General features: G+C 46.9%; 1 protein-coding gene across 3 annotated transcripts in view; it reads right to left on the reverse strand.

Moving 5' to 3' along the window:
- Positions 1-26,834, reverse strand: part of BRD1 (bromodomain containing 1) — a 536,782-nt gene that overhangs the window by 297,471 nt on the left and 212,477 nt on the right. For all 3 annotated transcript variants that reach the window (XM_086967297.1, XM_086967299.1, XM_086967303.1), the window contains exon 7: positions 21,158-21,415. In XM_086967297.1, the coding sequence (XP_086823423.1) occupies positions 21,158-21,415 (258 nt within the window). The remainder of the gene's footprint in view (positions 1-21,157; positions 21,416-26,834) is intronic.

The following is a 26,834-nucleotide window of genomic DNA, read 5'->3' on the forward strand; positions in this document are numbered from 1 at the left end:
ACGAGGGTTGAGACCTATCCTGAGGTTCTTTGATGCCTCAACTAGGCAGATGGTCATTCAAGCATCCATACAATCGCGGCTCGATTACGCCAGTTCACTATTGTTGGGGGCCAACCAGGCTGAAATTGCCCAGATGCAACGTATCCAGAATGCTGCAGCCAGAGCCCTGGTGGGGTTACCGAGGTTCTGCTCTGCAGAGAGTACCATCCGCTCTCTACACTGGCTGCCTATGGCACAGAAGATCCATTTTAAGACCCTCTGCCTGTCCTTCAAGATCCTCAGGATGGCCTCCCCCCCGATTCTTGATAATCTTCTGAAGCCTTATGTGCCCTCGCGCTCTTTGAGATCCCTGGGCCAAAACCTGGTCGTGGTCCCACGGTTTAGACTGTGCAGGGCGGGAGGTCGTTCCTTCCGAGTTTTGGCTGCAAAGCTGAGGAATTCTCTTCCGTCCCACATCCGCGAAATTGATGAGCTGCTGAAATTCAGGAGAGCCATCAAAACGCATCTGTTCCCTCATTTCTCTTAGGATCTTGATCTGTGTGTTTCCACTCTCATACTGCTATGTTGTGTCTGGGTACCCTTCCGGAAGCGCCGGGACGCCCCTTGGCTGGGGCATCTGTGTGCTATAGAAGTGTTATTAACATAACATAACATAACATAACAGTATTTCTAGGAGGCAGATGGGGGCAGTAACCCCTGATCTACCCCCTCCTTCCCAGGGAGCCCACTAGTCACCAGCGATTACGCTGGCTCTTTTATACGTGGGGGTGGGAGCTGCTAATGCCCCCCCCCCCCCCCCAAATAATAGCCACAGTCTTTCCAGCCCCCTTTGTGGCATATCAGGGCAACCCCCCCCCCCCAATCCCTCCCCCAATTATTCCACCCGTGGCTGAAAGCCTACTAGGCACTGACTTTTTTGTCGCAATATGCCTACCTTTTGGGATCTAGAGCAGGAGGCGGGTGGGCGTGTGTAACTCTACAGCTCTACATGCCAAGAACAGATGCATACTGGTAAGTATCATTTTCCGTTCGAGGCATATGAGCTGCAGATTACACACTGTGCATAGATTGTATAGCAGTACCCACTCTTAGCAGCGACCACCGATTTGTTGCAGTAGTTTGAAATAATGTTTTGAGAACAGCCTGGCCCACATTAGCTTGTTGTTTGGTTTGCACATCTACACAATAGTGTTTTGTGAATCTGTGCGGTGTAGACCATGTAGCTGCTCTGCAGATGTCATCTAGGGGAATGTTCCCTAAAAATGCCATTGAAGCCCCTATTTTCCTTGTAGAGTGGGCTTTAGGAGGAACAGATAACGTACGTTTAGCTTTGTGGTAGCAAATCTGTATGCATTTGACAATCCATCTAGCTATCCAAGATTTTGATATGGGATTACCCTTGTGTAGTGGTGAGAAAGACACAAAAAGTTGTTTGGTCTTACGAAAGGGTTGTGTTCTCTCGATGTAGTATAGCAATGCTCTTTTGACATCTAGGGTATGAAGAGCTCTTTCTGCTACTGTCTGTGCCTGCGAGAAGAAAACGGGCAGTTCCACAGATTGATTGAGGTGGAAGGGAGAAATGACCTTGGGCAGCAATTTTGGATTAGTACGGCGAACTACCTTATTATGATGCATTTGCAAGAAAGGTTCTTGAATGGTTAGTGTTTGTAGTTCACTAACTCTCCGCAGAGAATTAATAGCTACTAGGAACGCAACCTTCCATGTTAAAAATGGTAGTTCACATGTATGCAAGGGTACGAAAGGAGGTCCCATTAGCCGTGTGAGAGCAATTTAAATTCCACCCAGGTGAAGGTGGTACTCTGGGAGGAATTATTCTCGTAAGGCCTTCCATAAAGGCTTTAATAGCAGGCACTCTGAACAGAGATAGATGCTGTCTGTTTTGCAGATATGCTGCTATTGCAGCAAGATGCAGTCTAATAGACGTGTAGGTTAAGTTACATCTTTGGAGGTGCAGTAAGTATCCTATGATGTGTTGAATAGACACGTCTAGGGGATTAATATTGTTGTTGTGACAATATATTACAAAGCGTTTCCACTTAGCTGCATAACATGCTCTAGCGGTTGGACGTCTAGCTTCTTTTATGACATTCATGCAGTCTGGAGAAAGGTTAAGATATCCAAATTCTAGGATTTCAGGAGCCAGATTGCAAGGATGAGCTGAGCTGGGTCCGGGTGCCTGATCTCTCCACGGTTCTGTGTTATAAGGTGTGGAGACAGGTATCGTTTTTGGTGCGGTACTACAGACAGTTGTAGCAGTGTGGTGTATCACAGCTGTCTGGCCCACGTTGGAGCAACTAGGATGAGGGTCAGAGAATGCTGCTGTAGTTTGCGTACTACTAGTGGCATGAGTGGTAGAGGTGGAAAAGTGACCAGTTCATCCAGATCGCATTGCCTTTGGACAGTGGGTGTGGATATCTGGCGGCGAAGCTTGGACATTTGGCGTTTTCGTGGGTGGCAAAGAGGTCTATCAGAGGTTGTCCCCACATCTGAAAGAATGGTTGAAGAACTTGCGGATGAAGTTCCCACTCGTGGGTCTGTTGTGTCTGACGACTTAACAGATCTGCTGTGGTGTTTTGTACTCCTGGAACATGTTGGGCTAGAAGGAATATGTTATTAGGTATAGCCCACTGTCATATGTTCTGTGCTAGTTGAGAGAGTTGCAGAGAGTGTGTTCTGCCCTGTTTCTGTATGTAATACATGGCTGTCATGTTGTCCGTGCTGACTAACACAGCTTTGTTTGATACTTGCTTTTGGAAAGCTTTCAGTGCTAGGAATATAGCTAGTAACTCCAGGTGATTGATATGGAGTAACTTTTGTTGTGGTGTCCTCCTCCCTTGCATGGTGTGTTGCAGTATGTGGGCTCCCCAGCTGGAGAGCGATGCGTCCTCTGTCAAGACTATTTGGGGAACTGGCTGGAACGGTCGCCCCTTGGAAAGATTTTTGGTGTTCCACCACTGCAGAGAGCGATGAGTCCGGCCGTCTACCAACACTAGGTCTGTTAATTGACCTTGAGTCTGGTTCCATTGAAGTGATAAGCACTCTTGAAGAGGACGCATTTGAAGTCTTGCATTGGGCACTATGAACGTGCAAGAGGCCATCATCCCTATGAGTTGCATGAACACTCGTGCTGGAAGGGAGTGTTGTGGCTGAAACTTTGGGAGAAGAGCTTGCATGCTGGCTATCCTTACTGGAGTTGGATAAGCTAGCGCTGTTGAGGTGTTTATTGTGGCACCAAGGCACTGTTGTACTTTGGATGGTTGCAGATGAGACTTGGTGTGGTTTATTGTGAACCCCAAGTTTTGGAGCAGTTGGATGGAGGCATGGGTGTGTTCCACACATTGGTTGTATGCGCCGGCTTTTATGAGCCAGTCATCGAGGTACGAGAAGACGTGGATGTGTTGTCTTCGTAAATGTGCCGCCACTACTGCTAGGTACTTGGTGAATACCCTTGGTGGTGTTGTGACCTCGAATGGGAGTACTTTGAATTGATAGTGCTGCCCGTCTATTATAAATCTGAGATACTTCCTGTGAGCTTTGTGAATGGGAATCTGGAAGTATGCATCCTTGAGATCTAGAGTAGCAAGGAAGTCGTTTTGTAACAGGAGAGGAAGGACTTGTTGAAGTATGATCATGTGAAAATGGTCTGACTGTATGTATATGTTTAGTGGTCTGAGGTCTAGAATAGGTCTTAAAGAGCTGTCCTTGATTGGGATAAGAATGTATAGGGAGTAAACTCCCTTGTTTTGTTGGTGCAGAGGAACTGGTTCTATTGCACTTTTTTCTAGCAAGGACATTACTTCTTGCTTTAACAGTGAAAGATGCTCTTGGGACATTGGACGCAGTTTGGGTGGTATGTTTGGAGGGTAGATGTTAGTTCTAGACTATCCGGACCCGGTAGAGATGGGTAGGCGTAACTGGCACTGTCACAAGAAGCAGAAACCTCAACCATAATGGCTTCTCCCTTGATGTCAGACCTACCGGGTACTGTTGACACCCTAATACTTTAACCTCTAGGCAAGAGCAGTGTCAAACAGGTAGTACAACGTATGTGCTGTGTATAAACTGATACTATTTATTAGGTCATGTCTTGTAGATTGTAGTTTTTCTATTAGGTCCTGAAGAATCGCAGTCAATGCACTAGAAGAGAGAAACATCTTGACCACACCATTTGCACTTTAGCCCTGGTCCGCTCTGGGAAACCTTAGTTCCAGTGAGCACCAGCTATCCATGATTTTACTTGTGGCAGAGGACCACCAGAATAAAATTGTTTTCCGGTACCTTGTGCCACATTTTATCCTCACCCACACCATCTACTCTATCCTGGCCCCTCACCCTCACTTCACCCATAGGCAGTTGGATAAAAGATCTCCGATAAAGAGCCCCTCTTTGAGGTGAGCCCGTTGGGCATTGCACCGCCTGCCCAACGAGGAACATTGCCGATGATGAAGCATGACACTCGCAAGGGTGTGTGAGGCCATTATATCCAACAAATTGGATACCCAGGGGTGGTCCTCCATTGAGCACTGGCCCTTATACCTTAGTGACCATCTTCTTCTTCCCTCCTCTAGGAACAGCCCAGTCATCTCTTTTGTTGTCCACAGTTCTAGACTGTAACCTGATTGAATAATTTGTCGCACCCACCTGTCTGATGTGATGTTGGTCCAGGCAGGAAGGAATTGTTGTAGTCTTCCCCCCACAGGAGTGGAATGGTTAGGGGAAGCAGAGGAAAGTCATTGGGTAGGGGTGGAGGCAGAGCGGGATTTGTTGATTTTGCCTCTGTCCTTGTTGTTGTTACCCCTATAACCCCCTCTTTGGTAGCCCTTAGTAAATGTGGATTGGCTAGGGGTTTTTATAGGAAGTGGAGGGGCTATCGGAGGCGTAGCCTCTTGTGTTGCCTCTATAAGATGAGCGATGAAAAGGAACGTCTGGAAGCTTGCAATTGCAAGGCTCCCATAGATTTAGCTGTGTTGGTGTCTTTTTTCATTTTCTCTAAAGATAGATTGACATTAGGGCCAAACAGGTGTTTCTCATCAAATGGCTGATTGAGGATGGAATTTTGCACTTCAGGTTTGAAACCTGAAATATGTAGCCAGGCATACCTACTCGGAAGGACACTTGTATTAATTGCCCTTGATGCAGTATCTGCAGCATCTAGGGCACAACGAATGGAAGTATTGGTGATATTTTTACCTTCCTGTATGAGTTCATTGGCCCTGTTTTTATATTTATCTGGTGAATGCTGCATTATGGATTCTAGTTCATCATAAAGAGCACTGTCATATCTTGCTAATAGCGCTTGAGTATTGGCAATGCGCCATATGTTAGCTGCCTGTGACGCTGTGTGCATAACGGAGGCGTCAAGGAGTTTAGATTCCTTATCTGGTGGTGAGGCCTCACCTGATGTTTGTGAATTAGCACGTTTATGTGCATTAGCTACTACTAAAGAATCTAGTGGTGCAGGGCCTCTAATGTAAACTGGATCTGTAGGGGCAGCTTCGTATTTTTTCTCAATGCGAGGGTTGAGGACCTGAGTCCTGACAGGATCTCTTAATACCTCTATTGCATGACCCCTTTAAGGATTGGCAAAATGGCAGTGGACCTTTGTGTAATATCAAAAGTGTCCAATAAGAAATCTTCCTCCACAGTATCGGTGTGCAAGTCAACCCCATGGTACTGGGCAGCTCTCTGGACTAATAGGTTAAAACCTATAGTGTCCTCTGGTGGGGAAGGCCTGGAAGGATATATATCGTCTTGAGGGACGTAAGGCACATCAGGGTTGTATAATCATCCCATGGATTAGGTGACTGAGGGGGACTATTGGTCCCTACTGGGTCATGTGCACCCCCACCTGTGTCATCAGAATCTGTATTTACATAATCATCTGGATTAGTGGATAGTGTAGGCAAATGATGTGGTGTAGGAGGTGTAGGAGGAGGAATAGTATGGGGAGGTGGTGGAGAAGGGACCCTTAATGGAGAGGTTGCAATGTCTCTTTTCTTCTTTGGAAGAGGAGGAGTTGCAGGCGCCTCTAGTGGTCTCTTCTTTGAGCTAAGAGCTATTTGGCCAGTCTTAGGATCCTTTACAAGAGTCTTTTGAGTAGGATCTGGTGTAAAAAGCTCTTCTGTGTAGGGAAGATCCTTCGGCGTCGAAGTTTTCGGTCCCGGAGGTTTTTTTGGCACTGACCTGGTAGCTGGTCTAGGGTATTTTGGCTTAGAAGTATGACCTTTTGAAATGTCTTTAACTGGAACCGGAATGTGTTTGTTCCGTTCCGGGTGTTTTTTTGGCTCCGAAGCATGTGAGTCGAGACCTTTAGGCAGTTTTTTACTCGGCTTTGAGTGCAGTTTTGGCATTGATGATCCGGTGCCAGTTTTTGGCGCTGAGTGCTTAGGTGTTGGAGCAGCGGTCGGTGTGGCTGAGGAAGATGGCTTCTTCTTCAGTGTCGTATGGGATCGACACCGGGAATAGGCTGACTCGAGCCCGAGCCACCTGAAGGATTAGTAGGCTTCTTTGCCGGGCCAGAAAGGCAGGACATGGGAAGCAGTCTCTCGGTGTGCACCCGGGCCTGAAGGTGAGGGTGTGACAAAGCCTTTTTTGAGGGTGTTGAGGAAGGGTTGGGGTCGACGTTCTTACTTACGACCCATTGAGCTGGAGTGATGTCCTCGACGTCTGAGTCTTGGGCATCAGAGGAGCTGGCACTTTCTTCAGCCCGCTGGTGTTCCGGCACGTCGACGCCCTCTTCAAAGATGTCGTCGGGGATTGAAGCGGACGAGCGAGCCATGGTTCTTCGAGCTCGTCAGTCCCGAATCGTCTTCTTGGTGTGGAAGAAGGCACAAGCCAAACAGTCTTTGGCCTCGTGCTCCGGTGAGAGGCAAAGGTTGTACACCTCATGTAGATCTGTGTGGGGAAACTTTGACCCACATTGAGGACACTTCTTGAATAGCGCCCTTTCCAGGAGGCAGAGAGTAAGGCCCGGGTAGGCCCGAAGGCCTTCGACGACCGGAATCTAAGACTTCGAAGTGGTGAAGAATCGCGTTGATGGGGAGCGCGATCAAAACAATACAGTCGAACTGGGTGAGTATTGCGCGCCGAAGGAAATTCAGTTCCAAACCGGAGCGCAGGAAACACAGCCGAGCCCAATGGCAGAAAAAAACAATCTGAGGATGGAGCCGAATCCCATGCGCAATGTGGTCCAAAGGAGGAGTCACCTATCTCGTGACTTTCAAAGAACTTTTCAGGACAAAAACAAACTGCAAACATCCGGGCCCAACACTAGGCGGTGATCTATGCACAGTGTGTAATCTGCAGCTCATATGCCTCAAACACACATTTTCCTTACATTTCTGTGTTGGAAAGTTCTGCAATCTGTGTGGATCCACAAAATTCCACCCACCCCACAACCCCCAACGTCTCCCGATAATAATGGTACCTCACTTGTGTGGGTAGGCCCGCGACAGAAAACAGGCTAAAATGCAACGTGGACACACTACATTTTTACTGTGAAAACTGACCCTTTTTTTGCAAAGTGCCTAGCTGTACATTTTGAACCCTAGCTCTACCAGCAGCTAGGGAAGCCTAGCAAACCTATACATTTTTGAAAACTTGACACCCAGGGAAAACCAGGATGGGGTGAGTCTTGTGTGGCTCTCACCAGGCTCTGTTAGCCAGAATACCTTGCAAACCTCAAACTTTGTAAAAGAAAAATCATTTTCCTCATATTTCTGTGATGGAAAGTTCTGGAATCTGCATGGGTCCACAAAATTCCACGCACCCCGCACTCTCCAAGGTCTCCTTATAAAAATGGTACCTCACTTGTGTGGGTGGGCCAAGTGCCCGCGGCAGGGAAGGGGCCACAACGTATTGTGGAGACATCATAATAACCTATCACAAAATGACCTGATTTTGCAAGGGGGGCTCGGCGGCCATCTAGGGAAACCTACCAAACCCACACATTTCTGAAAACTAAACGGCCTGAGAAGTGCTGGGAGGTATTGCTTGCGTGTACGCCCCCCCCCCCCCCCACAACGTTTTTCTACCCAGAATCTCCTGAAAACCTCAAACTTAGTCCTAAAATACTTTTTTTCCTCAAAGTTTTGTGTGGGACGAACAAGTTACTTACCTTCAATAATGCTTTTTCTGGTAGATACAGTATCTGCCTGTGGATTCCTCACCTTGTGAATATCCCCCTTGCGTCAGCAACGTTCGGAAAATTCTTTGTAGCACGCCGGCGTGGACGACGTCATAGGAGCATGGCATCGCGTGTGACTCCGTCTGACGTTACCGACCCCATATTAGGCCTACGTCAGCGTGATGACATCAGTTCCGCCCTTTTTTCCGTGCCTTCGAGGCACCCGGACGGACCAATGACAGTAGATATATACAAATACATTGTACACAGTACATACATTTCAAAATTAAACACACAGTGTGTAGCAAAGGTAAGAATACCCATTTCAAACATATACAGAAATATACAAAAATGTAAATGAGCATAGGTAAAACAGAGTGGACAACGGGGAGGAGGATGGATCAGTGAGGAATCCACAGGCAGATACTGTATCTACCAGAAAAAGCGTTCCCGAAGGTAAGTACTTGTTCTTCTGATAGATACATCTGCCAGTGGATTCCTCACCTTGTGAATAGAGTCCCACAGCTGTCCCCACTCCCGGAGGAGGGTGTCCACTCTGCTATACCAGGAAATCTTGGAGGACAGAGCGCGCAAAGTGGCCGTCCCTCCTCACTTCGGTATCCAAGCAGTAATGCTTCGCGAAAGTGTGGAGGGAGGCCTAAGTCGCGGCTATGCAAATGTCCTTAACATGTACACCTCTAGACAACGCAGAAGTAGCAGACTTTGACCTGGTAGAATGCGCTCCTATACCCTCAGGAGGATCCTTACCCGACAGAGAGTAGCAGATCTTGATGCACAGAATAATCCACCTGGAAAGTGTGCGCTTGTGCACCGCTCTACCCTTCCGGCAGCCAGCAAAACCAACATACAGCTGGTCATCCATCCGAAAGTCTTTTGTTCTATCAAGATAAAAGGACACCGCCCTCTTAGGGTCAAGACGGTGCAGTCTCTCTTCCCCTTGGAAGGGTGGGGGGAGGCTAAAAGGTAGGAAGGGTAATGGACTGTCCTAGATGGAAGGGAGTAACCACCTTAGGCAGAAAAGCAGCCCTGGTCCTAAGAACCATTCGATCTGCATGAATGGTCAGGAATGGGGGCTTAAAACTAAGAGCTTGAAGCTCACTTACCCTCCTTGCCGAGGTGATCGCAACTAGGAAGACCATCTTAAAAGACAAAAGCCTCATGGAACACTTGTGTAAGGGTTCGAAGGGAGACCCCATCAAGAATGTTGAGACAAGATTTAAGTCCCATTGAGGCACGATAAATGGAGAAGGAGGGAACTTATTAGTGAGGCCCTTCAGAAACCTCAAAACCACTGGAGATTTAAATAGAGACGGCTGATCCGGCAAACGGAGAAATGCTGACAACGTTGAAAGGTAACCTTTGACTGTGGCAACAGCAAATCCTTGCTGCGCCAAAGAAAGAGCAAACTGCAAAATATCGGACAAATGAGCCCTCAAAGGATCAATAACTTTCTCCCTACACCAAACAACAAATTTAGACCACCTATATGAATAGATGGACTTGGTGGAGTCACGCCTGGCTGAAAGAATGACATCCACCACATCGTGAGGGAGAGAAAAGGAATTCAGGTTGCCCCGTTCAATCTCCAGGCATGAAGGTGTAAGGTCTGGAGGTGAGGGTGTAGAACCTGCCCCTCCATCTGAGAGAGGAGGTCTGCCCTGAGAGGGAGACAGAGCGGCGGGCACGAGGAGAGGTGGATAAGATCTGTGTACCACACCCTTCTTGGCCAATCCGGGGCGATCAATATGACTTGTGCCCGGTCTTGACGTATCTTCCTCAGAACCCGAGGAATCAAGGGTATGGGAGGAAATGCGTAAAGGAGTCGTGAACCCCAACTCAAATGAAACGCATCCCCCAACGCTCCTTGCATCGGAAACTGGAGACTGCAGAATGACGGGCAGTGAGCATTCTCGTGAGTGGCAAACAGGTCCACCTGAGGAGTTCCCCATGTCCGAAAGACATGACGAACTACCTCTGGATGAAGCCTCCATTCGTGGTCGGCTGAGAACTGCTGACTGAGACTGTCTGCACGAACGTTCAGAACTCCGGCCAGATGGTTTGCCATCAGACAAATCTGATGATCCTGAACCCAGGACCAGAGACGCAGAGCCTCTCTGCAGAGACACTGCAACCCCACTCCTCCCTGTTTGTTGACATACCACATTGCGGTGGTGTTGTCCGTCAGGACCTGAACCGACCGACTGCGAAGGGAGGGGGGAAAGCTTTGAGCGCCGGACGTATTGCCCGCAATTCCAAAAGGTTGATGTAAAGAAACCTTTCCTCTGGAGACCAAAGACCCTTGACCTCCCGATCCCCCAGATGAGCACCCCACCCTAGAGTGGATGCATCCGTTATCACTGTGGCCACGGATGGAGGAGTTTGAAAAGGCTTCCCTTGAGACAGATTGCCTTCCACTCCCCACCAAAACAGATCCGTCACAGCTTCTCTGGAGATCCTCACAGACTCCCTCAGATCCCCTTGGTGTTGATACCACTGCCTGCAGAGGCACCACTGTAGTGCCCTCATGTGCCAGCGTGCATGGTTGACCAACAAAATGCAAGAAGCCATCAGACCGAGCAGACGAAGGACCTTCAGGGCTGGAATAACCGCTCCATTGTAAAATAAAGGAATCATTTCCTGTATGTCGTGAATCCTTTGAGGTAGAGGGAATGCACGACACACAGTTGTGTCCAGTACCGCACATATGAACAGGTTGCGCTGGGAGGGCACCAGGTGAGATTTGGGTACATTTATCGAAAAACCAATCTGTGCAACAACTGAGTTGTCTCTTGCAGATGATGGAGCACTATCTCTGGAGATTCTGCTTTGATCAGCCAATCGTCTAGATAAGGGAATACTGGAATCCCTGACCTTCTGAGATGTGCTGCCACCACAGCCATCACCTTGGTGAAGACTCGAGGCGCAGTAGTAAGACCAAACAGTAGGACCACAAACTGGTAGTGCTGCGATCCCACCGTGAAGCGGAGATACTTTCTGTGCGACTTCAGAATGGGTATATGGAAATAAGCATCCTGTAAGTCTATCAACACCATCCAGTCTTCTTCCATCAGCGCTTGAAGAACCTGCGCAAGAGTGAGCATATTGAACTTCTCCCGATTTAGGTAAAAGTTCAAGATACTGAGATCCAGGATTGGACGAAGTCTGCCATCCTTCTTGGGGATCAGGAAATACCGGGAGTAGCACCCCTGACCCCTCTCCTGCTCCGGAACCACCTCTATTGCACCCTTTTTGAACAGTGCCTTTACTTCTTCCTGAAGGAGCAACAGGTGGTCCTCCGAGCAAAAACCTTGGCAAAGAGGGTAATTTGGGGGAAACTCCCGAAAGGGAAGAGCATACCCATTCTCTACGAGATTGAGAACCCAAAGATCTGATGTAACCGATTCCCAATCCCGTAGAAAATAAGTAAGCCGACCCCCACAGGACCCGCATGATCCAGAATGGCGGATCTAGGGCTGCTTAGCTGTTGTAGATGAGGGGTGGGTAGTAGAGGAGGAAGTGGAGGAGGAGGAGGCTTGGCGTCCACGAGAACGACCCCTTTGCCTCTGTAGGACCTGTACAAAGGATTATGTTGCTGCTGGGTCTGCTTAAAGGAACGAAAAGTAGACCTTCCAAAACCCTTGTACCTTTTGGAGACAGAGCCTCTTGTCTGCAAACCCAAAGATCTTGCCGTTGCTCTGCTATCCTTAAACCTTTCCAAAGCAGCATCAGCTTTCTTTCCGAAAAGGCCAGAGCCATCAAAAGGCAAATCCATCAGAGCAGCCTGAATATCCGCAGAAAACTTGGACGTCTTTAGCCAAGCAGCTCTTCTAGTGGCGATCGAAGACCCCATGATCCTAGCCGCTGAATCTGCTGTGTCCATACCACTTTGTATGACCTGCCGAGCTGCCGCCTGCGTGTCAGATATTACTTCATTAAAGTTCTTTCTATCCTCCTCAGGAAGCTTAGGCGATAGCTGTTTCACTGTATCCATCAAAGCATGGATATATCTGCCTAGCAAACAAGTAGCATTAGTAGACTTTAGGGCCATACTGCCTGACGAAAACACCTTCTTAGCATTCTGATCCTGCTTCTTAGAATCTTTATCTCCAGGAACCTGGGGAAAAGCACCTGCAGATCTTTTCGAGCAAGCAGCCTGAACCACTAAACTCTCTGGGAAAGGATGAGTGGACAAGAATTCAGGATCTCCAGGCGCCACTCTATAACGCCTTGCTACTGTCTTTGACACTGCAGAAGCAGTAAGTGGTCTACTCCATACCTCCAATATGGGATCAGTAAGAGCCTCAGTAAATGGAAGAGTTGGCTCAACCACAGAGGATGGAGAATGGAGAACTTCAGTAAGGATGTTCGACTTGTACTCCACAGATAGCAAAGTCAAATTCAAGAGCTCCACAGCCTTCTTAATTACCACATGGTAAGGCGCCACATCCTTGGAAGGAGCATCAGATACCGTGGGCAACTCCCATTCTGGTGAAAGTTCAAGTCCACTTGCATCATGCAACTCTTCAAAATAATCCTCCTGATCCTGAAGCTCGCCTTCTTCAATCTCAGCTTCTCCAAAATTTCTTTACTCCACAAGGCGCTGCGCTGCGCTCTACGCTTCGACCACTCTATTCGAACCAACGTCGTCAGATCCGGTAACGATTCCGATGGAGGCGGAGCCGGCGTCGAATGAGGAGCCGAAGCTGCCATCGAATGAGAAGTTGGAACCGGCGTCGAACTTCGAATTGGATCACGAGGTCGCTCCGAAGCCGGTGAAGCCGTGTACGGAGTCGATGACCTCGGTGGCAGCGAGAGAAGCCATGGTGAAGTCGGCATAAACGGCAGGAAAGGAGCCAGAGCATATGCCTGTGGCACACCTAGATTATTAGCCAATGGACCCATGGGACCAGCAGGTGCACCAGAGGGGAACATTGCTCTCGCATAAACGCCATACATAGCGTTTAGAAAATGCGATGGGTCCTGACCAGGACCAGGAAATTGAGGGTACAAACCTACCGGCTGCTCCCGAGGAGGCTGCACCGGATTAGACTCCTCCTGTTCCTCTTGTTCCTCAGGACGTCGTACCGGAGTCGTCGATCCCTGAGGAACTTCTTCACCTTCATCATCCGCTGAAGACTGATACGGATCCGGAGACGGATTTAATACCGGAGCCGGTGTAGGCTCCCGAGACTGTAAATGCGTGGCCTCACCTTCAGGAGTACGAACTGGAGAGGGAGATATCATGTCCTTATGATGTCTTCGAGAAGATGACTTCTTTTTCGAGTCCGACTCCCTGCCGGAATGGTGTCTCGAACTGTGCTTCTTTCTCTTGTGCTTGTTTTTAGATGAACCAGAAGCATGACCCGAAGCCGACTTCGACGCCGACCTCGATCGGGACCTCGACCTCGAACGTCTCGATCTTGACCTTGAAGTCCTCTTGGTGTCCTTACCCTTCATTTTGGCAACTAGAAGTTTCGCCTCCCCTTCCCGAGGAGCCTTTGGGTTCATTTTTCAACAGGATCGACAACCCTTGACGTCGTGATCCAAACCCAGACACCATAGACCGTCTCCATGAGGATCGGTGATGGACATAATCCTCCCACATGAATCGCATGGTTTAAATCCGGTCTTCTTCGTTGACATCTCGACGGAAGACAGCAAAACCAAACAGATACAGAACAAAAGTCCTCAATAGTAACAAAGTAACTATCCGTGAAACAGAAGATCCCAAGAAACCGTTAGCGTCGACGACGCGGAAAAAAGGGAACTGATGTCATCACGCCGACGTAGGCCTAATAAGGAGTCGGTGACGTCAGTCGGAGGCGCGCGGGATGCCGTGCTCCTGTGACGTCGTCCACGCCGGCGTGCTACAAAAGAATTTTCCAAACGTTGCGGACGCAGGGGGATATTAACAAGGTGAGGAATCCACTGGCAGATGTATCCATCAGAAATAGGTTTACTATATCTAAGGGTCACTACACTTAAAACCTATAAGTCACCCCTATAGCAGGCCTTGACAATCCTGAAGGTAGGGTGCTTGGTTCCAAGTGAGAGGGTGCAACTGCATGAGCAGGACACCCCTGCAGCCTACGGAGTCCATTCTCTCGGGTTGTTAGTGCTGCAGCCATTTACGACATATAGAGTGGCATTACGCAACATTGTGATGACCAACTCTAAAACAGCTGAAAGTAACCCTATTGTGTTTGGTGTCAAACATTGTGGAATCATACCCAAACACCGGTAACCAGTGTGGGAGGTATGATTCCACCCCTCAGAAATGAGCGTTGTGAAGTCCCTGGTGTTCCCTGTACCAGCCTTCTTGTCCCGGGCAGCCCAAAATGGTTGCTGCCGACCAGAGACACATTTCTGACATTCTGCTGCTGAGCCAAGCTTGAGCAGGGGAAGGCAGAACAATAGGCATCCTGTCACAGGGAGGTGAGATCACCTCCCAGACAGGATTGAGTGTATTAGGCCTGGGTGGATGCGCTTGCCAGCGACCAAAAGTCTGCAGCAGGAGGCACATTTGGTGTCCCTGTACATAGTCCAGTTCAAACCAGTCCTGGGAGCCGTTGGCTCCTGCTTTAGTGGTAAAACTGGATAAAGGACATAGGAGTAATCTCCCCAGGTCCCCTGAATCTGTCCAACCCTCTCCTGTGGATACAAAAGGGCTTACCTGGCTTTAGTACCCTATATTCGATGTGGACAAGATTCTGAACCAGAAACCACTGAACTTCAACTGTCTAGACACTCTAGACTATGTTTGGGCACGACTTCGTCCCCCTCACAGTCTGAAGCATAGTCTGTGCCTGTGCAGCATACAGGCTCCGTGTAGGACCTGTGCAACATCAAGGACAACTGAACATATCTTCCTTGCAGTGAAGGAGTCATTCCCCTGCACCGGCAGGTCCAACATCTCAACTGACCGGTCTGCTGCTCCTGAGCTCCTACAGACTCAGAAGGCTCCAGCAGCACAGGAGGTGGGTTTCCAAGTCCCTCGAGGTCCGAGCTGCAGTCTTACCACGTTTGATGTCAGAATCTCTTGTGGAGGCTACAATACCTGTACCCCTGTGAACCGTGTACTTTTGTAAGTGCAAAAAGGTCTCAGAGAAACCAAAAAATCCTTGGTTTAATGAGTCATTGGACAGGCGCAAACTGAGAATGGCCGAAAGGAAATGGAGACAACATCCCTCCTCCCCGGAGCTGAAAGCCCTCAGGAAAACTAGAAATGAATACAATAAAAAGATAATCAACTCCAAAAAAGAATTTATCCGATCGGAATTGGACAGTGCCACAAACAGACCGCGAAAACTCTTCGAGATTTTAAAACTACAGTCAAACAAACTAGCCAAAACAGTTCAAGAGAAGACAAAAACTCCCATAAGCTGCGAGGAATTTTCCATATTTTTCACGGAAAAATCCAAATTACTAGAGGTTGAACTCTCAAAAGCAGCAACAAACCTCATGACCCTTCCCCCACCTAAAAATGAGGCCAATGTCTCAACAGAAGATCTCCAAACAAAAAATATGGCAAAATGGGATACATTTGAATTATATGACCAGAGAATGATCGCCAAAACGCTGGCGGAGCTCAGATCGAACAACCACTATCAAGACCCTCTACCGGGAAAGTGTGTAAGAAAAATCAGCCACACTCTAGTCCCGATCTGGACCGAGATAATAAATGCCTCACTTGCACAAGGAACCCTCCCGGACTGCCTAAAAACAGGGCAGGTAGTGCCCATCATCAAAAAACCGACAGCTGATGCAACAGACCCGAACAACTATCGACCAGTGACCAACATCCCACTACTGGCCAAACTCATTGAGAAATGCGTACAGGGCCAACTAAGTCAACATATCGCAAAATTCTCACTACTTGATGATTGCCAATCAGGATTCAGAACAGGACACAGTACTGAGACTGCGATCCTGCATATTGTCGATGACGCCCTACAAGCCTTAGACCGAAATCAAACATGCCTACTAATCCTCCTAGACCTGTCATCAGCATTTGACACGGTAAACCATGAAGTGCTAATGACCAGGCTACAAAACAGGATGGGATTGTCCGGAAACGTGCTGAAATGGTTCAACTCCTTCCTACAAAACAGGACTCAGCGATTCTTGGTGAATCAAGCAATCTCTTCCCCGAGCCCCAATGCAATCGGGGTCCCACAAGGCTCAACGTTATCCCCAGATCTATTCAACTTGTATGTAGAACCTCTCACGGAGATTCTTCAACAATCACAGATATCCTATCACATGTATGCTGACGACACACAATTATACATAAAGATCGCCTCCCTTGAGGACATTGACCTAATGAACAAAACACTAAAGAGAGCTCTGCAATGGTTAACAATGAACCATCTGAAACTAAACGCCCAGAAAACAGAATTCCTGCTAATTTCACCGACAAGGAGCCAACCTGATGTTAAGGAATGGACTAAATTGGTAACAGCGTTAAATTGCGCCCCGACACTAGTTAACTCAGCCAAGTCACTAGGAATTACCCTAGATGATAACCTTGACATGAAAGACCATATTAATTCAAGGGCCAAGAGCGCCCGCTTCCACTTAAATTACTTAAGAAAACTGAAACCCTTTATCTCAGAGTCAGATCTAAAACTGGCTATCCAATCACTAGTTATCTCGAGGATCGAATACGGCTGCACCACACTAGCTGGCCTACCGAAAACATCCACAGCACCACTAAAAGCCTGCCTCAACGCAGCGGCAAGACTCATCACGGGAACGAAGAAATTCGATCATATATCTCCGCACCTGAAAGCACTAAACTGGCTTCCCTACGAAGCCAGAATTCAAATGAAGATGGCCTGTATTACACATAAAGCGGTTCACTGCAACACGCCTATATACCTAGCCAAAAAACTTAAGCTATCAGGAGGTAACAGAACAACTAGAAGCGCAAAAGAGTTGCTATTGCGACCAGCCTTTTTCCACAAGAAAAAGACTTACAACAGAGCATTCTCTGGAGCTGCCCCCAGAATCTGGAACTCTCTCCCGCCAAGCATCAGGAAGATTCAAAATACAGTATCATTCAAAAGAGAACTTAAGAGCCACTTGATGAGTAAATACCCTACATAGAGATACCTACGGATTACTGAGACGAGCATTTACGCTACCAGAGGATTGTCCACTTCATGAATGTTGGAAGAGCAATTCCTGACATCTGACTGTGTCCATGTTCAAGCCGAGGCTAGACACATACTGCTACCTCATATACTTGTGAACTGATAACTTTATCTCACTGACAAAACTATATAACCTCTACCTCACCTGATTTATTTATCCATACTAACCTGTTATGCACTGGAATACCTTATAACTCTACCTCACCGAACTTGGTTTGAGACCAATGCTAATTGCACAGACATTAAGAACTTATATATCTAATCACGTCCATTCATTATATTGCCTTCTACCTCATATATATGTTGTTGTTATTATTGCTACTATAATGTCTATTTGCTATTCTTTCCTTGTTAAGCGCTCTGATACCCACGGGTCTTGTACGCGCTATATAAAACACTATGAATAAATAAATAAATAAATAAATATGCTTAATGACTTTCCCAAAACAAGTGCACTGGGCTCCGAGTAGTCCCGACCTCTGCACCATTTCCACCAAAGAACTGCGGTCTCCTCGCACCGAGTGCTCCGTGGGCTGTTGCTTTGTGAAACTGCTCGAGGTCCCCTCGCGACTCCTGTGCCTCTGGCCTGTGGGTCCTCTTGAGGGTCAACCATGCTTTTCTTGGGCTCCCCTGGTTGCTCCAGGCTTGCCCCGAATCCCCTGTATTTGGTGAGTTTCCTGGACCTTGCTGGTCCGAACCTTAACCTTTCTTGACCATCTTTGTGGGTTGCAGCTGCCAAGGCTGGTTGGAGCTCAAGCCGGACACCTACCCCTCAGCACTAGACATCCTTTGTGGGACAGCTCGTATCCGGCTTTTGGTCGTCCTCGACGTCTCCTGGGCTGTAGAGTCAAGAACCCCCTCAATGCACCTGAAGCACCAGACATCGGTGGACATTCGTCTACCGAGCCCCTGGTCACTCCGGTGTGACTCAGACTCTGTCCCCTATGCTTTCAGTTACTCTTCATCAAGAATCCACCTTTGGATTCCAGCTGACACTTTTCTTCTTCTTTTTGGTCTCTTTTACAAAAAGAGGGCGATATGCTACAAAATGAGATGAGGCCTAGGCCTTTCTTTCTCTTTTGTAACTACTGCTATGGCATTTTCTGTTTACCGAGGCTCCCATTGCGACGACGGGGGAATAATACAAAGCATAGGAATCTATGAAAGTCCAATACTGGGGCAATACATATTTTTATAACTACTGTGTGGTTCTCCTTTCATTTAACCAATATAATAAGGTTGCATTCTGGTAAAACAAGCTGCATAGCATTCCTTCAAGACTGAGCCTGAAGGCTGCTCTCCACAGCTACCACTTGGATAGCTTTCTTTGACCTCTTAAATCACCATAAGGGTTGTTTGGACTGGTGCAAGGTGCCCACTTTAATTAGTGGACAGCATATACCAGGGCAACTTCTCGCAACCAGCAGCAGTGCAGATCCATCCATGGATCCAAGATGCATGACTGGCGCCAGGGGGGAACCTGCAGATGGAAGACCAGTATGGGTCCCCCCCAATTCTGTCGGGAGCGAAGGCACTTTAGCGTGAACAGGCAGCCCAAATATGAGAGGCATGACCTCGCAAAACTCATGGAGTTGGTCGGGGGTCGCTTCGGCTCCTGGAAACTCAGGGAGGTAAAGAGATGGTCCAGGCACATTCTCAACTGTAAAGCAAGAGCTTGAATGCCGACGCTCCCTAGTCACATCGGATAACTTCAACGGACGAGGTGAAGTTGAAGACCTCTTCGACTTCTTGTTTTTCTTATGTTTGTGGGATTTACCTGAACGCCCAGGTGACTTCGACTGCAATGACGAGTGCTTGGAATGGCTCCAGGACTTATTCCAACACCTTCCTCTCCTTTGGGATAGAGATTGTTGTGTCACACGTCGAGCAGTAAGGAGCTTCAGGGGCCACTGCCTCAAGGCCTTAGGGTGATAGAACAGCAATCGTTTCAAGTCTTGGTGTCGTAGTTGTGCTAGAGACACCAAAAGTAGATGAGGCGTGGATCCATCACTGACATCTGCCAGTAACAGGTGCCATAGGGCTTCAAAACAGCCTTCCTCACAGACATCCCTGCCAAACCAGGAAACAATGTCTCAAAAATCTTTGACTAAAGGGTCGAAAAAAGGTCAGTCAAAAAGTCGGATCTGCGAGGACTGCTGCGGAAAGCAAAGAACTGGCGTCAGAGTGCTGGTGTCTATATGGGCACTGTTCATATCACTTCCAGCACGGACAAAGCCAATGACGCCACGCAGAGCCGAACGTCGCATCCCTACCAGAGCACAAGGTACTGTGCCCAAAAAATGTCCAGCTGCAGTCTGACACTTGGCGATAAATCTAATGTAAGTAATATGCGGTTAGGCGGCTCTATCAGATTGGGGATCACTTGATGAACCGACACGCCTCAAAAGCTAAGGTCACCTCAGCCCAGCTGTTGAATACAAGCAAGAGAAAGACCCAGGCTGAGTAGAGGCTTCATTACCATCACAAATTAATATGTAAATAGTAGGTCTTTTATGCATCCTTCCTGTTCCTTTAACCAACAGTAGAATATATACTTTTATTTTGCATGTATTTTCACCAGGCAAATCCACCTATCATGACTTTCAACTGTTATCTCCTTCTGCTATGTAAACAGCCAAATAACATTTGCCTACGTTCAAACATCACTGCTAAGTAGAATACTTCAGAACGAAATGTTTTCTCACTCATTATAAATAAGGAAATGCAGTAGGTAAAAAGTGAGTTGGCATCGCCTCAAACCTTCCAGTATAGTATCTGAACCCACCTTCTTTGTTGCTCTTGTGGGGCAATGATCATTGGAATTCACCTCCAGCGTTGGGAACTATCCCACCAGCTAACACGTCACCCATATTAAGGAATTGTTTGAACAATTGTTGTACCCTGCACTGCTCCAGAGATATCACAGGCTGAAGTTCCAGCCACCGACTGCACCAAATGAGCTAATAATTATTGACCCATCTTGTCACTGTGACTACCAGTGGTTGTTCCCAGTTACCAAGGTAGTCTTTCTAACAGAAACACTCTATTGAGTCTAGCAGGTTTTAAGATGCATGACCCTACAACTCTGGAACCTCTTTCTGGGACAATATTGGGAAGATTTCCTGTATTTGGCCATCGTTTGCCAACAGAGACTCCAGATGGACTCAGGGCTACACTGACAAGGACTTTGAATCCCTACTGGTCGGTAGGACCAGCCATGTGGACGCATCAAGGATGTCCCAAGGATTTCTGAGTGTGGGCACCCTGTTTCGGTGCTTGCCGTTTTGGAGGAGCCATATTTAAAGGCTATAGGCTTGACTATTTTCAGTGGTGTCTGGTGCGTACTTGTAGAGTGGGCCCTCACTGCTTGATCCCACCACCCAGAGATTTTAAGGCTAAAGGACAAATATGGCTGTTACATTTGAGTACAGCATTACTTTTTCCCCCAGACACGAGTGGTAAACAACCATACCCACATAGGATACGGCACAGTAGCTTCTAACTGCCCATGGACTCCAAATAACAGCGACACAGCTAACACAATGGAACCATGCACAACATCTATATTGCCACACTATGATGCAGATATCAAGACCAGACAGACAAATCATTACAGTTTAAAAGAAGGAGCAGAGAAACGTATGGAAGTAAAAGGTCATACAACCTGGATATTTCTTCTAGATCAATTGAAAAGTTTTGCAATCCATGCCAACTTTCCAACAAGCCCTAAAAATAAGACATTTGCAGAAACATTTCTTTTGGTTTTAAAGTACACAACTTTCTCCTCTTCAGTTCTTGGGAACACGATTCATTTACATATAACATTCCGCCTTACCTTCTTCAGCTTCTTGCTGTAACCTTGCGCTTTGCTCTTCAAAACTTCCAATTACAGATTCTATTTGAGGGGGTTGAATACGTTGCTGACTAAGTATTACACGAATGTTGCCAATTTCTTTCTTTAAAAGTTTAATTCGTTTAGTCCTTGATCCACTTGGTTTCATTGCACATGTTTGGTCAAGCTTCTCCAACATCTCTCTTAACTGTTCTTCTAAGGACATGCTCTCTCTGTTTACAGGATTAAGCAACCAATCCACTATAAGGACAAACAGAATATCAGAATTTCAGAAAAAAAGTGAAAATAAAATAAACATGAAACTTTAAGTTAATGGACTGTAAATTTCATTTGGTTTAAATAACGATTCTAAAGTACATTAGTGAATGCTGAGGATGCAGAATTTTGATAATGGCGTTAACAAGACTGAAGACAAAAATAAAAGGCCAGTCAAACACTGCAGTAGCTCACATTGAGTAGAACTCCATTTTCCTAGTAAGGTTGTGTAGGAAGCTGACTGTATATACTATACCAAAATGAGGCATAGTGTGCACTGAGTCAAGGGATTCCCCAGAGGTATAGCCGAGGCTAAATTAACTAAGTACTAACAACTCTCTTCGTGGTAGTGTGGGCGAGCAGTTAGGCTTATCCAGAGTGTGTATTAAGTATTTATTGTATTCACTCAACCAAGGACTGACTACACACACACACACACACACACACACACAGACAGAATCCAGACCAATTAGGTAAATATAAAAAAGGTATACTTCTGTTTTAATTTAGAACAAAGAAGGTCCTGGCACAGGTAACCCAAATATACTCTCAAATGCAAGACAGTGCAAGTCTCTCCTGAGACCTAGTTGTATCCTTACTATCACCTCTTGCTAATACTTATACGCATATTTTGTATCCTTCCTATTACATCTTGCTAATATGTATACGCATATTTACCTAATCTACCTCCGGAATGCCTTATAACTACCTACCTCATAGTTATTCTACGAGTGAACCATATGCTATATATCCTAACCTCTAATCTAACTCTTAATGTAAACGCTCATGCTATGTAAATTTATATATACCACCAACCCCTAATGGCATATAAGGATCTACCTCAGTATTTCACACAAGTATCTACCTCATATTCTGATTGACTTTAAAAGTGTTACTACATATGTGTATTATAACCAACCTCATACTGTGAAGCGCTCTGATACCCACGGGTCTTGTTCGCGCTATACAAAACTTTATAATAAATAAATAAATAAATAATTAAATAAATAAATAAATAAATAAATATAGTAGTGATTAAAGTCGCAATCGTTACAGGTTTGTATACACTTTGGAAACTGTTTAAATTACACAGTAATGACTTTCAGATTACTTTATAGTTACTTTTGGATTACTTTGAGGACTGGGGTGGTATGCCTAGATACCATACCCTAGGATCTCACATTACAAGGTAAGTAAGACTTTTCATACATTTGCAGTTCAGTTCTCATTTCCCATACATGCTAGAATTAAATGTCATTGACCCATCCCTCACGCTTTATACTGTGATATGTCAGCATTCATGTAGCTATTTTGTATTGACTGCCATTGCATTTGCGTGTGACCAGTCCTTTCTAACATCGTGCAGGTTAAAGTTAGAATCTGTGATGCCATTTTCTGCCATGAAGCTGCCATATTGCGCTTTGATCGAAACCAGGCCTATTTGACCCCTTTTGCTTGCCTCAGCAGAAAGCTGCAGTTCAGTTATTTCCTTTCATCGTATTCAAGGTTGAAACCTAAATGTACTAATGAATAGCATGTTCTACGCTTGCATGCCTATCCTTGGTTGTAGTTGTGCTCCCACATTAGATAGAGCTGAGACCGAACAAGACGACCTTGGGAGTCTGATAAAGTGTGCCCAATTCTGCAGGTAGCCCCTCCTTCTGTGCCTTCTTTGTTCAGCCTTTGCCCAAGCTGTAATTTTCCACCAGGGGCGTGACTTGGGAGGTGTTGGAAAGCTTATTCTGTGTTACCAAGGGTTCTGAAGGCAGTCCCTCTACAGCTATGCCATGAGGCTGGTCAGACCGGACTCCACTGCAGTGTATTTACTAATAAATTAGATCATTTGTATTCTCCACTATCGTCCTTACTCTTCATTCTGGGAAGGCCGAGAGATGGTCGGTGAGTGACCCAGGTGGCCCATTTTGAGTCACTTAATTCATACAAACAGTTTAACACAGAACATAGCTCCTAGCACGGGGAGGGTGGTATGCACGGCACTGTAGACCTGGTTCCACTATCATTATAATAGGATTTCTCCCTTTGTAATTTATGGAATTGTAACAATGCTGATTATATTGATTTTATGCATCTTTTTACTGATGTTACCAAAGATACTGCATGTTAGAGCACGTAGTTAAAATAAACATTTTAAACTATACTGTGTTTGTGATTACTCACGTTGTGGACTTTTATGAGAATAAAAACGAAAGAGTGTTCTTGATTCCCACTATTCCTGAGAGGCCAAGTCGCTTGTTCTGGGTTGTCTAATCATTGGTAACTTTGCTGTAGTATGGAGAACGAATGAGACACTGATGCTAGTCGGATTGGGGTTCTGGACCCTGAGGTGGGTTTTTGGTACACCACAATACACAGAGGTCCTGGTTTCCTGCGCATAGTTCTGTGCATTAGCAGAATCCGTGCAACAGTCTTTGCTCTGAGATGGTAAGAGTGTCTCTAGGAGGAAACATACCTGTGTCCGCTCTTCCTCTAGCTGTATCCCATACTTATCTGCCACCCTCTTCACTACAGTGTTGTACGACATGTCGTCGTCAGGTGGTGTAGGTATTGAGGGGCATGTGTCGACAGACTCTTATTGCGAGTTTGTTTCAAGTGCCTGCCACTGTTCGTCACCATCTTCCGTGTTCTCATAGAGGAACAACACCTGCTCCTCTTCCTGGGGTTTGGGAGTAGTTAGAGGGTCGTGTTCATCGTGCTCATCTTCCCCCTTGCTCTTTTTCCCTTGTGGATTTTGAATTCCACCATCTAGAAATTTTTCTTCTGGAGGATAGCTGCCATTTCAGCCTTAAGTCTCCTCATCCTTTGATTTCAAGGGTCTGCTCTTCGGCGTCAAGAGGCTTTGACACCCTTTTCTTTGGTCAGGGAGGCTGCCTAGCCTTCTTTGGTCGTTTTCTTCTCTCGATCGCCTTTCGACCACGAGGGCTTCTCGGAAGGGCGACATCCATCGGTCTCTCTCAGTACCTGTGGGGTTCTTCTTTGTGTTTCCTTTCCTTCGGTTGACGAGTACTTTGAAGCCGAGGCAGTCTTATGCAGCTTTGAGTCCAAAGTCTTAGGCTTGGCCCCATAATGTTTTTTTCAAGGTTACGCGTCCCTGGGCTTCTTTCTTAGCCGATTTACCTTGACTTCACCAACCTCTTCCACCTCAATGCAGAGACTTCTGCGGGCGACTTCTGCCTCCATGTCACTCGACAGGCCGGGGTCCCTAAGCAACAGAATCCCTTTCTTCTGTGCATTTATTTATTTATTTATTTTAAAGGTTTTATATAGCGCTGGCTAGACCCGGAGGTATCAGAGCGCTTTACATGAGCATCAGATCATAGTTACAGGTTACATCGTTACAGAGGTTACACAGTTATTAGAGCATGGCAACATAGTTACTTGTAAGGTCGAAATAAACAATAAGCACAAATACGTAAGGGGAAAAGCAGGCAAGGGGAAAGATTCAGGGGAGGGGGGGGTAGGCGCTGGGGAAGAAGACAGGTAATGAAGGCGGAAAATCGAAGGGGAGGGTGAAGGAAGCAGCATGGAAGGGGGAGGGGAAAGGCGACGGGGACACAAACTGGTAGACGAGTCAAAGCAACGTCCAAAGTCCAGTAAGCTGTGATCCCAGGGGAAGTGGTATCACTTCTCTATCTCTGTTGCGGGAGGCTCCCTTTACGCAGTGGACTCTCTCAGAGGGGTCACTGAGACTCCAAGGCCTACATACTGGATCCTTCCCCAAAAAGGGGAGAGGGAGTTCTTCGGCAAGGGTTGCCATACCATACCTCAGCTGTGAGTGGCTCCCTTGGCGCAGTGGACTCTCTCAGCGGGTTTGCTGAGACTCCAGAGTATAAATATTGGATCTTTCCCCAACAAGGGGAGAAGGAGTGCTTAGTCAAAGGGCACAAAGGACAGGGAGCTAGGCAGACTAGCAGGCAAGGTGAGAGATTCAGGGGAGAGGGGATAGGAGCTAGGGAAGTAGACAAAGAGAGAAAGAGTACTACATGGGAATATATTTATTTAATGAGTTATTATATAGCGCTGGCTAGACCCGAAGGAAACAGAGCGCTTTACATTAGGACCAATAATATTGCAATTTACATCAGTTAAAAGTTACATAAGTATCAAGAAAAGCATTTAAAGAACATAGGGGACAAGGTGAATGGCGCAAGGAAGGGTAAGGGGATAGGGTAAAGGGGTAGGAGAAAGATAGGACGTAGAGACGAGGGGAAAATCTGCCCAAGGTCCGGCTGGGCAGGTGATGGCAGGGGGTTAAATCTGTGGAGTCCACAACCCATCTCCTATTTAGCTATATGGTAGCCTCTCTGTCAAGGGTTTATGTCTACACTAAGTGCACACTTCATCCCTCCTTGTGTCATGGTCCTTGGATAGGCAGAGGTTACAGGCCGTGTGGCTATCTTTTTGTTTAAACATTCGGTGGAGCGGGTGCAGCCTTGGCACCTTTCGGTGATTTTCAGTGACCTTTAGTTTACATCCCTTTTGTCTTTGTCTGCTTCCTTTCGATGATACAACATATTATCTTAAGTGATTCTTTTGGCGCCTGTTGAACTTCAGCTATTGCTTCCTGTCCCAACAACAGAAAAATAATCTAAAGATGGCAACCACGGAGGAGCTTCGCGCGCAACCAAGATGGCCGCGTGAGCACAGGGCTCCCGAGACCCTCGCTACCTCTCACATTTATCCTGTAATATATCCTGTCCTTAATTGACGACTTCGTATAGATGAACCACGGGTGAGGCGAAACCTGTAATCGGATTTTGAATCGGACAATGGGAACCGAAGCTGCAGCGCTTTGAAAGGCGAGGCCTGCTCTGGGATGATGCCCGGGGCTCGAGTTGGCATGGTGCCCGAGCTGTAATTGATCAACATCGGCCCTTCAGGGAGACGGACTGGCGGTCCAATTGACTTTCACTTTCGTTTCTGGTGATCTTGTCGGGTAGTTGTCCCCCCGGGCTGGAGGCTACTACTTTACGTGGCACACTAGAGTGCTTTATTGACTGCAGTATCGGTAATAAACCTGGCCTGTTCCCTCTGACCGCCACTGCTCCTTTGTTCCAAGGATCCGGGGTCGCCATCTTTCCCCACTGCGCATCCGCCTCAAGTGCCTAGCCATTTGTAATGGCAAGCAAATTCGATGGAGAAAAGCCGAAAACTAAGACCACGCGGCGAGGTGGCTATACCCAGTCCAATAATATGGATCGGTACGCTCAGACTAAGGGATCCCCCAGCGGACCGGGTAGGTCGCTGGAAGACACGAGAGGCACTCCCTCCTCGTCAACGGAGCTAACCTTGCAGGACGTTATGGCCGCCATTGATGGAACTAAATCCTCCCTCGGACAACAGATGGAGACCCTCGCTCTCAAGTTGGGCACAGTGGCTATAGACG

The sequence above is a fragment of the Lissotriton vulgaris genome, chromosome 1_1 (genome assembly GCF_964263255.1).
Source record: "Lissotriton vulgaris chromosome 1_1, aLisVul1.2, whole genome shotgun sequence".
Lineage (NCBI taxonomy): Eukaryota > Metazoa > Chordata > Amphibia > Caudata > Salamandridae > Lissotriton > Lissotriton vulgaris.